Source organism: Sebastes fasciatus, chromosome 14 (assembly GCF_043250625.1).
Source record: "Sebastes fasciatus isolate fSebFas1 chromosome 14, fSebFas1.pri, whole genome shotgun sequence".
In the NCBI taxonomy this organism is placed as follows: domain Eukaryota; kingdom Metazoa; phylum Chordata; class Actinopteri; order Perciformes; family Sebastidae; genus Sebastes; species Sebastes fasciatus.
Window position 1 is genome coordinate 28,611,206 of NC_133808.1, and position 12,923 is coordinate 28,624,128.

At 41.5% G+C, this 12,923-nt stretch overlaps 1 protein-coding gene across 1 annotated transcript; it reads left to right on the forward strand.

Moving 5' to 3' along the window:
* Window positions 1-1,202: 1,202 nt before the first annotated feature.
* On the forward strand, window positions 1,203-9,231 carry LOC141782244 (dual specificity protein phosphatase 19-like). Its single transcript, XM_074658361.1, has 4 exons — window positions 1,203-1,475; window positions 3,336-3,382; window positions 5,452-5,604; window positions 8,452-9,231. Exons 1-4 carry the CDS (start codon window positions 1,253-1,255, stop codon window positions 8,656-8,658), a joined length of 630 nt encoding a protein of 209 aa, XP_074514462.1. The 5' UTR covers window positions 1,203-1,252; the 3' UTR covers window positions 8,659-9,231.
* The last annotated feature ends 3,692 nt before the right edge of the window (window positions 9,232-12,923 follow it).

A 12,923-nucleotide genomic window follows, 5' to 3' on the forward strand; every position in this document is an offset into this window, starting at 1 on the left:
GAACCAAGCCGGACCAACGCTGAACGTCTGAAGAAACAGGTTTTAATCACATACAATACATTATACATACAGTATATCACATTTATAGACTTATTTCTCTCTTTATAGTATTGTTCTAGCTGTGTTTACCATGTTCACCATCTTAGTTTAGCATGTTAGCATGCTATCATTAGCTAATCAGCACTAAACACAAAGTACAGCTGAGGCTGCACTAAAGCTGTTCTTTAGTTGTGCAGGTATTTGGTGTCTAGAAGGTAACCCACAAGTTGCAAAACTCTGGTGGTTGGTTTAGGTTAGGCCTTGACCTCAAATAGTTAATTTTAAGCATTGACCTCCAATGGTTAAGGTTAGGCATTGACCTCCAATGGTTAAGGTTAGGCATTGACCACAAATGGTTAAGGTTAGGCATTGACCTCCAATGGTTAAGGTTAGGCATTGTCCACAAATGATTAAGGTTAGGCATTGACCACGAATGGTTAAGGTTAGGCATTGACCACGAATGGTTAAGGTTAGGCATTGACCACGAATGGTTAAGGTTAGGCATTGACCTCCAATGGTTAAGGTTAGGCATTGACCACGAATGGTTAAGGTTAGGCATTGACCTCCAATGGTTAAGGTTAGGCATTGACCTCCAATGGTTAAGGTTAGGCATTGACCACAAATGGTTAAGGTTAGGCATTGACCTCCAATGGTTAAGGTTAGGCATTGACCACAAATGGTTAAGGTTAGGCATTGACCACGAATGGTTAAGGTTAGGCATTGACCACGAATGGTTAAGGTTAGGCATTTACCTCCAATGGTTAAGGTTAGGCATTGAACACGAATGGTTAAGGTTAGGCATTGACCACGAATGGTTAAGGTTAGACATTGACCACAAACCTTTAAGGTTAGGCATTGACCTCCAATGGTTAAGGTTAGGCATTGACCACGAATGGTTAAGGTTAGGCATTGACCTCCAATGGTTAAGGTTAGGCATCGACCTCCAATGGTGCACGTTTTCGCAACTTGTGGGTTACCTTACAGATGCAACCTGATATTACGTGGCAAAGGATCGTATCTAGATGGTAACCCACAAGTTGTGAAACTTTCGCGAGATGGTTAAGGCCTGGATTAGATCGTCAGGTAGCGAGTCTCGCGCAAGTTTTCTTTACTTATTTCCTTATACAGTATCATCCAACTACCTTTCATTTATGTTTCAAGTTCATTCCAGCCTGGTCTAGTTCCGTCTGGTTCATTCCAGCCTGGTCCAGTCATGCAGTCCTTGACCGAGGAGATCCAGAGTTTCTCTCGAACGCGGCTGAGGAAGCAGTGCACCCGCGTGACGTCACTGAGCGGCCGCCGCATCATCGAGACCTGGAAGGGTTCTACGATCACTGTGGTCGAAGACCCCGTCCCCCCAGAGAAGATGCTGGGATATGTCCCTGACACATCTTGGGACCTGCAGGTCGGCATCGTCATGCCCTACCTGCTGCTGGGTGAGTGGACGTGACACATGATGACCGACTGAACAACACAGTAAACCACTGACAACCCATGTTGACCACGAATAGAGTTCTGTCACTAGGGAACCCCCCAAAGCCATCCAAAACTCCACCTTCAGTCATTTTTGATTCAGTTTGTGTGGAAAAGGTGGAGAAACAGGTGGAAAATACAAGTTTGGATGAAGTTTGATGTTTCTGTGATGTCCCAGTTCCAGTTAAACTCGTCCAGACTGGATTGCACTCAGTCTAGTTAGTCATGATGTCTCAATAATAATTGCAATTGTCCCAAAAATCATCAACAACAGGAAACAAATCAGTGTCTGTCTCTTAACCAACTAGTTAACCAACTGAGTGAAAAACTCTATCTATTTCCAAGAAACTTATGAGCACATCTCTGGTAAACACAAGATTTAAAGTGGTGCTCTTGCATGATTCTTTGTCGAGAAACTCAGTTTTCCCATTCGATTAAATCAACTAATCGATGAGTCCACAAAATCGTATGAGTGTTAGTCGACTAAGAATTTCTTTGGTCGAGGCCGTCTCTACTTTAAAACCCTAATTACATCAGTATGAACGAACCAAAAGATGAATATCCATACCAGAATGTTAATAACAAACTCATAGACCTTTTTAGTGGATGACTCACTTTGCACCACAGATAACTCCTGTCCTGCCCCTCCTGTTTGTGACAGCTTGACATTTAATGTCCTCAGTGTAAAGAAGATGCTCGTCTATAAAAAATAAAAGAGAATCCGGCGGCTGATTTACAAGTGGAACTGAGCAGATTTACACTGACAGTGAAAGACGTTTGGGTTAATCGTGGTCGGCATACATACCTTCCGGCAGATGAGGACAGTCTGTGTAAATATATATTGGGGCGGCTGTTGCTCAGTGGGTTTTAGTGGTAGAACGGTTCGATCCCCGGCTCCTACTGTCTGCATGTTGAAGTGTCCTTGAGCGAGACACTGAACCCCAAAATTGCTCCCCGGGCGCTTCACAGCAGCCCACTGCTCCTAAGGATGGGTTCAAATGCAGCGGTCAAATTTCATGTATGTATATGATAAATCTAATAAAGTTTAAGTTAAGATCAGCCTCAAAACACCAGTCTGAAACTGGTTATGTGACAGAGGCTTTGGGAAAAAATAACATTAATTTACAGATTCTGTTTCGACCATGCGTTGGCATGAAAGTAAAATTGATTTTGTGGAACAGACATATTGGCTTTTAACTGCTGGAGCAGCTGATAACAGAACAGAACAGAACAGACATCAAGCCGCCTGTTAAAGCTGGACTCAATCTTGCTGAACATTTTTGTTAATTATAACCTTTATTATGATGACATATCTTGATGACTATATTTTCATAACCGGTTCTACAGGATGTGCCGGACACATTTCTTGGCAAAGGCGTTTAATAAATGAACAAATAAAGAGTTTTACAAGTGAGGTGCCACTGCAGTGAGGGTGGTTTGTCTGCTTCAAACTACAACCTGGATTTGTCTTTAGGAAATAAAATAAGAGAGGCATGACTCACTGCTCCGGTCAATAAATGGGTCCACTCCCTCCCCCCCCGTGCCCTGTCCTGGGAGTCACCTTCAGTCCACCAACACTGATAACAGAGTAGAGGTAACATGAGCCCGGCCGTGGGGGAGGACAGGGGGCGAGGTGACCCAGCAGGGCTCAGTGGTTCACAGGTGGACCATACATGACCCCGTGACCTGCAGCAGACTCAGGTTCAGGTTAACGTGGTTCAGCACCCTGGACAGCGTCTGGTCCCAAACAAAGACAAACCCTGAACTATAACCAACTCTCTCTCTCTCTCTGTGTGTGTGTGTGTGTGTGTGTGTGGGTGTAGGTTCTCAAGATGCTGCACATGACTTTGGCACTCTGAAAAAACACAAGGTGAGATTATTATTATTTTTTACTTCTACATATCAGACACAATTTGTTTTATTTATTGAACATGGAACCATACAGATAAATATGTTTACATAAGGATGAGCAACGCAGCAGAAGTCATGTTACGTACTGTAACAGGGGTGTCAAACTCATTTTAGTTCATGGAGCACACATAGAGCCCAATTTGATCTCAAGTGGGCCGGACCAAAACCATTGCATAATAACCTGTAAATGACAACACCTTCAAATTTTTCAATGGGCGATGAGAGACCCCTTCGCTTCGCATCGGCATCGCCCTGTCTGGGTTTCTTTCACAACAGTGACCTGATAGCTGTACATTATCCCACTTAATACACGACTACTTACTTAAGAAATCAATAATTTGAGACCAAAATGGTCCGCCAGAGTTTGACATCAGAGCTGCGCCCATAGCAACGGTCTGTTATACATAGCAACGGTCTGTTATACATAGCAACGGTCTGCTATAAAGAAATAGCAGACCGTAGAAAGCTGTGATTATTCAAGAAAGCTGTGTAATAATAACCTATAAATAACAACACTATCAAATTTTTCCCTTTCTTGTAGTAAAGAAGTACAATCTGAAAACATTCACAATTAATAAACAATCCCATTTACAAAACGGATGAACAGCCGGAGACGTCTCGCTGATCTCTTGGCTACGACAAAAAACAGACTGATGCTTTCTCAAACCTGCCAACAATTCATTCATTCATGTTTCTTCTCTGTTCTCAGTTTGTCTATGCCAGTTTGTGTATTTTGATGAGTCTGATAGTGGCGCCAAATATTAGGCTATGTTCTTTGAGCACTGAAAGGTGATGTGAACACACCGAGCACACTGGCCTCCCATTCACCTCTGTGATGAATAGAAAAACCCGACACTCTGTGTCCACTTTTCATTTTCCACCGGCGGCTCCGGCATGAACAGTAGCCTGTACGTAAGCACGTGGGACCTATAATAGTGTATCCAGCATGCGGCCTGCTACTCTTATTAGGACAGCGGGACCCCCAGTCCACAAATAGGAATAGCAGTGCATTTTATTGAAAATTCAAATTCATAACTTTTCTGCAATTTTCACACTTTTGCTAAGTCAACCAGTGGGATGGATTGGTCCCTCTGTCCCTTGGGCTGTATGTTTGACACCAGTGCTGTAGGACATCTAAGCTTATTTACAGCCTCCATCCCTGGTTTAGGTGTTTAATGTAGATTAAAAGAGCCAAACAAATAAGTGGATAAAAAAAAAGAATCAGGAGTAAAGTTAAGAAGACGACCTTTAGTTATCTCCAACTTTCTCCGTTATAGTTCAATTTAAATATCAATATCCAAATACACAGCAGAGCTGTTGTCATTAACCCTGATTTACAACTCCACAATTCTACAATTTCATTTAGCAGACGCTTTTGTCCACATCTGAGAGTTTGTACAACACAAACAAAGGATCTGGATAGGAAGGAACAACGTGAGTAAGTGCCAACAACAGCTTCAAGTCCGATCGGACACAGGTGCCGACAGGCGATGCACAGGGTGGATAGAAGAAGATTTTTTTCTTGTCATCATCAACAACATCCTCAATATCATCATCATCATCAACATCATCAATAGCATCAATGTCATTAGGTGTGCAGATGTGCATGAAAGAGCTGGGTCTTTAGCTTTTTCTTAAAGGTTGAAAGGGACTCTGATGCATGAAATAAGGATTTGTTCAGCCGGCTGTTTGTCTCACACCTGATCAGATGTTGGCCGTGATGCAGATTTGCTATTTGCCAACTAAAAAAGGGTGTGAAGAAGAAGAGATTTAGTCATTTTCATGTCGTTCAGGTGGGCAGAGGTCTCCATTAAAACAACCATAATGTAGACGTCTGAGACATAGTGACGATGTCAAAAGCCTTTAAATAAATGATGTGATTTTATGGCTGTACATCATCTTCACTCTGGGATTATCCAGATAAAGTCTCCTCCTCCTCCTCCTCCTCCTCCTCCTCCTCCTCCTCCTCCTCCTCCTCCTCCTCCTCCTCCTCCTCCTCCTCCTCCTTCTCCTCCTCTTCCTCTTCAGGTGTCTCACATCCTGAACGTGGCCTTCGGGGTGGAGAACGTGTTTCCTGACCTGTTCATCTATAAGACCGTCAGTATTCTGGATCATCCCGACGCTGACGTGCTGCTTCACATCCAGGACTGCTGTGACTTCATCCAGCAGGCTCGCAACGAGGTAACACATCACACTCTCATTACTGCACATTATATATTAATCAGTTTATTATGAATTCATTTATTAATTCAGCGACAGTCCTAAAACCCCCAAGAGTGATGTAAAACAGGCACATCTGAGAAACTCAGATTAGAGTGTTTTGGTGTTTTTCCTTGAAAATATTATTTGAAATCACTTATCAAAACTGACATTTAGCAAGTGACGTCTTTTCAGCTTCCTGTTAACATAAAACAGAACGCAAATCCTCTTCAAACACAGTGAGGGATGTCTCGCTCTGTTTCTGAAAAAGACAAACTGACCGGCTTCATTATTTCTGCTAACAAAAATAAGAAGAAAGAGGAAATTTAAAGATACTGGAAACTAAACAGATGAGGGAGGTGAGAGCTGCTGCAGCTCAGGTGAAACCAAACCACCGGATCAAGTCCGGCGACAGGAAACAATCCCATAAGGCCAAAGGGATTATGGGAAGAAGACGACAAATGTAAGGGTCTGAAAATGAGGCTTGACATGTGACACATGTTTCAACATCTCCTCTCCTCTCCTCTCTCCTGTTTTGAATAATAGATGTTTAGTTTTGTTCATGTTTTATTAAACTGCACACAGATCAGATCTCAGTGTCATACAAGCTTTTAGCGGCGAAGCCTGCGGCTCACCTTAACATGACACCGCACACACACACACACAGCGAGTCATTAGGCAGTCATTAGGGGTGTATGATTACAGGAAGTGTGTGTGTGTTCATTATGATATGTTTCTATGTGTGTGTATGTGGTAATTCCAGCCCTGATAATCAAACTGATGCTTTTACATTGAAATGCAGGGTCCGATTACCCAGCAGGCCATCTGGCTGGTAATGGCCCCTCGCATATTGACGCTGTCATGACAACGACTGCATCGTGTGACTGAGTTCATGACTGCAGTACAGATACATAAACTGGTGGAGTATGCTGAATGCGTTTTAAGGCCCTGTACCACAGTTTGAAGCAAAATGGTTGCGTCTAGAAGGTAACCCACAAATTACAAAAACTCATGTAAAACTCGCTGTTTGATGACCTATCCTAACCTTAAACATCTCTCCAGTTTTGGGTCCTTTAAAGCCAAAAATGTGGGCTGAAACCTGGACATTCAGGACAAATGTGCGATCCAAGTATTTGTTTTTTTTTCCAAATTTTTGGCTACACTACCACAATTTTTTAGTTGAATTTTACTCAACATTTAAACTGAATTTTTCACGTCTGTACCAGACTTTTTGGGCCAGCTCCTAACCAGATCTAATTTTCAAATGTGTACCTATTTGTACCCACATTTTCACAAGTTTTTACTCATTTTTGTTTTGTTTTGGTGCTTACCAGAGGTGTGGACTCAAGTCACAAATTTGATGACTTTAGACTCAACTTGACAAAATTAAAAAATACTTGCAACTCAACTTGGACTTTAACACTCAAATGGACTTGAGACATTTTGACTTAAATACTTGATACCTTTCCCCCAAGCCCAAAGATTAAAAAGTATGTTATTTAAAAAGTCAATTAATTTCCTGGATCAACTACTGTCAACGCGATTCATTTCCCAGGAAGTCAATACTTAATTCCCCAGATCCACTTCGTTTGAACCGATCCGACAGCATCCAGTCAAGTTGCAGGAGAAAACCATGAAGAAGTAACGTCACGTTACTGAGCGGCAGTTGGAAAAAGATATCGAAGATAATTTTGTACACGTACAAAAACCCTGCGGTGGTCAGCAAAAAATTAATTGCATTACGCAAAACGTCAAAAATTACAGACGGAGACACAAATGGCATTACATTTGTTGAAGAGCACATTATGACTTGTTTAAGACTCGGAACTCAAAGTTTAGGACTTGTCAGTCTTGACTTGGGACTTGAGTGCAAAGACTTGAGACTTACTTGTGACTTGCAAAACAACAACTTGGTCCCACCTCTGGTGCTTTCCCTAATCTTTGAGTTTTTGTCCAAAGTTTAACACAATATTCTGGTCTGGTTTTACCCGAATATTCAGGTTTCTACACATATTATCATCAATATTCACAAGAGTTTTGGGTCAGGTTTTTTTGGTTTGTTTTTGGTGAAAAGAAAAAACACAAAATTAGCCCAATAATGAATCAGTTAACAGTCTGTCTTGATGAGCCAGACCGTGACATCTCGAGTATAAAGCTCTTGTTTTCCGTCCTCTCGGTAGTCAGATGAGAAGGTTGATACCACTTTGGTCCTGAAGCTTGAAAACTGGGACACCGCTGTGGTGTAAACCTTCCATGAGAAGGAAAAGAGAGGTTGTAATGGAGACGTTAATGGACACAAACAAACAAGCCGTCTATTAACTAAACAGCTCATCAGTGATGGAGCTCGTTGTGGTGTGAAGCTCAACTCTGTTCTGTTGGTCTGTGGAGCCCTCTAATGTTCAGAGAGCGTCACTGCAATTCCTGTTTCCTCTCACTGGCCCAGTTCCAGTATCCCCCCCCGATCCCTGAGCCCTGAACACCGAACAGTCACAGACTTAAACTGAATTCACCTGTGACATCACCGTAAGTGTGTGAGTGCACGAGGGTTTCAGGGCTCTTTATGAAATCACGTTACCTAGACAGAGACATTGCTGAAGCTGATATTTCAGACTGTAGAAGTAAACAGATAAAAAAACGTGTGATTAATTTGCGATTAATCATGATTAATCATGGACAATCATGTGATTAATAGCGATTCAATATTTTAATTGATTGACAGCCCTAGTTAATAGGCAACTGTTAGATATATCTGTGTTCTTCTACCCCCAAGTGAATGAAATCAATTTATGTCAGCTTTAATATCAACATTTCCTTCTGTTTCTCCCTCAGAAAGGTGCGGTGTTGGTCCACTGCAATGCCGGCGTGTCACGGGCACCGGCGGTGGTCATTGGCTACCTGATGTCATGCGAAGGCCAGTCCTTCGACGCCGCCCTCTCGTCGGTCAAATCGGCTCGGGCCGCCTCGTCCCCCAACCCCGGCTTCCTGGAACAACTGAGGAGCTACAAAACGCCGACGATGAACGGATCCAAACACTGAAGGAGTGAAGAGAAAACGCTCGGGGATCTTAGACAGTTTAACAACATATAAGTTTGATTTTAATTAAAGAATATTTCATGTTGTTCCAAGAACTGGAATTAGTAATAATTGGGATTTTTACAGTGTTGGATCTTTTTCTTCCAGAATCCAGAATAATCAGAACAGATGATATGACAATGTGATGTTGAATACATATTTTCTCTCTTCCCTCCAGCGGTATCTATTAGATGTGGTTCTATTTATCTAGGTTTGGAGACAAAAATACATTATTTTCTTGTTTGCGTGTTATTATTGATAATGTCTTCTTTGTGTTTTGGCGTTGACATTCTCATAGTCTTGTCTGTGATTAGATTTTTATCTTTGTAGGTTGGAAGGAAATTCATCCTGCATTTGACATCCCAGAATGTTTTATTTCTAAACATGAATAAAAATGAATAAAAACTTTGATGACAGAAGTAGAAATGTTTGCTGTAACTGCTCACTGTTATTACTTTAAGTATGAAACCATCTTTAAATAAAAGATAAGGCTGGTAACTATCCATATATTTGTTAGGGTCAATAAATCCAGATCCAACAATGAGTTGATCCTATTAAAGTCTGTTTATCCAGTCTGATATTGGTATGATTTAATCTGCTGCTGAAAACAACAAATGCACTTTTTCCTTCTGTTTGATAAAAACTACAGTTACCAGCTGTTTTAAGAAATTACTGAACCTTTTTAAAATATAACACTATATATCTGTGAGCTGTGAGCCTTCAGTAGATTGTGTGTTTGGGGAAAAAAGTGATTTGCTTATCACGAGACCTGCAGTACCGACAGATTAAATTATGTTAAGGCTTAAAGTTAGGCATTTAGTCGTTTTTGTCTTTTTTTATGGGGGTACAGGGGATCTTTAGGGGGAGATAGCAGATCAACAGTTAATGTCACATAGAAGTGGTGTACATCATCTGAAAGCTGAGAACCTGAAGATTAATTTGAGAACATCGGTTTAGAACATTATGATAGAAGTATATGATGGTCATCCCCATGCTCTATTATGTCTCATAAGTTGTTGCAGCAATTTTTGGGTTGATACCATTTGTTACACAAATTTGGTGCTAAATTCAACCATTTTTTACCACTTGAGAATTGATAAGAATGATCAATGATCCCTCCAAAATACCACATTAAGACACCAAGACCTTGAGGAACACCATAGAAAAAGCCAAGCTGTGATTTGGAATCACAGCATGATTAGATGGCGAGCACTTCTGTTGTGTAAACTGCTCAGAAAGCCCCTTATTGTCAATCTAGCTAGGAAAGCCATCCATCCTCTGAATGCTCTAGGTCTCTAGTTTGTGGCTGTAAAGTTTCATGAGGCTGTGATTATCCTAGAGGTCACCACAGGTCATTTTATACAGGGAGGTCAAGTTTCATAAAATGGTCTCACTACAATGAAATGGCTACTATGGAGACTAACATCATCTCACATGAATACAGTTGGACTCATTGGATCCACAAGAGTCTCAGCAATTTATGCAATTCTAAGACTGTTTATGGACCCCAGTATACATTCAAAAAACTGCATTTGCCCCTATGTGATTATCATAAAGTGGACATGTCTGACTCGTGGGTACCCATAGAACCCATTTTCATTCACATATCTTGAGGTCAAAGGTCAAGGGAACCCTTTGAAAATGGCCATGGCAGTTTTTCCTCACCAAAATTTAGCCCAACTTTGGAGCGTTATTTAGCCTCCTTCCCGAAAAAGCGAGCATGACATGGTTGGTACCAATGGTTTTCTAGATTCATATCATATATCAGGTATCATATCTCCTTCACTACAGCTCTAAAACTGATCCTGCTACAGCCTCTGAATGACGGTAAAGTCGGCCGGGTCTCTGAGGGTTAAGCTGACTTGAATTGAGAGGCTGCTTTTGTTTACCTCAAATCAATGTTTCAAAAATTACCACGGATTTCAAAAGTAAATCTGCTCCCATTATGACTGTAAACAGCATATGTGCCCCGGTGTAACTGGTGTAAAATCCTGCCCGCTACAGTACACACACACACACACACACACTCAATGACCCTCCTTTCAAGGCTGCAACCTCCTGCTTAAAAGGGAAAGAGACCTCTTAACACTTCTGAGTCTGAAGAGAGAAGGAGGAGGAGAGAGAGAGGCAGCAGCCCTCAGAGAGCTGTGCTGAGCAGCATGTGGATGAAAGCAGGAGGAAGAAGAAGAAGAAGAAGATGTCTCTCCAATATGTGAAAGATACAGAGTCCTCCGTCTGTGTGCAGCCTCCTTCCTCCTCCTGTGGTCTCTGCTGATGATGGGCTCCTTCTGCTCCGCTCTGGACAGCAGGATGGCGGTGGTGACGGTGACGCCACGTGAGGAGTCTGCAGTTCAGACAGTGACAGGTCAGACAGTCACTTTCTACCTCTCTGTATCTGTCTTATAAAAGCTTACTGTGGGACAGGTGATATTTAGCCAAGAGGTAGTTTTGTTGCAGAAGTGGATATCATGTGAGGACAAATATTGTACTCAAAATAATAATAAAATATAAAAAGTAAAGTATCTAATAAGACATCCTGGAAAAATTAAATGAAATGGGTCAAAGTTTAGACACTTGCATCATTTGTTGTGCTATAAAATGAAACTATTTTGAATGTTTTTCCATTAAAGTTATAAGAACATTCAGCTTAATAAAGTCCCCCTACAGTCAAACGTTACAGTACACTCTACAGTTTGGCTTATTGTTCCTTCAGTTGGATGTTTGAGCTTCACTGTGCCGAACGATTGTATGCATGCACAGAGTTTGTTTTCACATTTATCTGCTGAGGGAGGAAAGTTTCTAAACCTTAAATCTCAGTTTAACACCCGGACGTAGCTGCAGGATTTTGTGACGTCACAAAAATAGATGCAATTTTAAGACAATTTTCAACTAGTTAAAGTGGAAAGAACAGACACATTTAACATAAAAAGCAGATTCATTTTATATCCTGAAACTAAAATGAATATGAATAAATAACAGAGCGTGTTTTGTAGCTTCTGTCGGATGTAAATACATCACTCAGCTCTGCCCATGTTGTTCTACTTGTTGCCTCAAAAGCCTTTTAACGAACAAAGACTCTGAATATATTACTGAAACACAACGCACACACACACACAGACTCCTCCAGCCGCCCACGTAGTCGTCTTTAATTGTCTCTTCAGCTTTGGTGCTGATTATGAAGAACCAATTAACAGTCAATTAGCCAGCTGACCAATCAGACGGTCCGCTGTTGTCATGAGGGTTTGTTTACAACCACAAGAGCGGCTCCGTTGGACGACATGGACACACTAACAACACATTAACACACTGTTTTTTTGGATGCAGTTATCATCAGGGGAACACAACCAAACCACTCCACAGTCAGACAGCAGCTGCTTCTGGTCTCTTGTATGTTTCTTCGATCTATTCAGGTCTCTAGCATGGTTTCTTCTACTCTATTCCAGTCTCTCCAGGTCTGCCATGGTCTCTTCTGGTTCATTATCTGGTATCTTTTGGTCTCTTCTGCTCTACCAAACCTTAGGCCTCTGGCTCAGGCCCCTTGCTCGAAAATGACATCCCCAAAACGAATCTCTGCAACTACAAGATCTATTTGAATAATACACTTTTTATTGCTACACTTTTAGTATGAATATCCCTTTGGGATGATGCAGTTGCAGCCCCAAACCATATTACAACATCTGGACAGTACCTGTGCACAGGCTGTAACGCTAATAAAGTGAAGCAGAGCAACGTTGGAGAGGTTTTTAGTAAAGGCATGATATGCGGAATCTTTAAAATTTGCCATTTTGGGCACATTTGGGTACCATCTGTGCCATTTTAAATTTTCACAGGTAACTGTAAAACTCATTTAATGTCATTTACACGTCTCTAAAGGTATTAATTAATTCAACATATCCTCATGCAGCGGTTCTTATGATATCTTACGGAAAGTTGTTTTCCTACGAATGTCCAGCAACACAATTTCTGCTTGTTACATGCATACAAAATAAACGCCACGCCGTTTAAGTTGCTACATGTTTAACATGTTCTTGTCTGCAACAGTCCACAACTGCCCCCGGACGCCCGGGTTATGGTCTATTGCCTGGTTTCTTCAATCTATTCTCATATAGCCTCTTCTACTCTCCTCTGGTCTCTTCAGTTCTCTTGTGGTCTCTTGTCTGGTCTCTTCTAGTCTCTTACTCTTTTCAGGTCTGCCATGGTCTCTTCTGACTTATTGTCTGGTCTCTTCC

Excerpts from the sequence above, each read along its gene's own strand:
- LOC141782244 (XM_074658361.1), top strand. The coding sequence starts at position 1,253 with ATGCAGTCCTTGACCGAGGAGATCCAGAGTTTCTCTCGAACGCGGCTG. Across the intron at positions 1,476-3,335 it reads CATGCCCTACCTGCTGCTGG|GTTCTCAAGATGCTGCACAT; the intron begins GTGAGTGGACGT and ends GTGTGGGTGTAG. Across the intron at positions 3,383-5,451 it reads GCACTCTGAAAAAACACAAG|GTGTCTCACATCCTGAACGT; the intron begins GTGAGATTATTA and ends CTTCCTCTTCAG.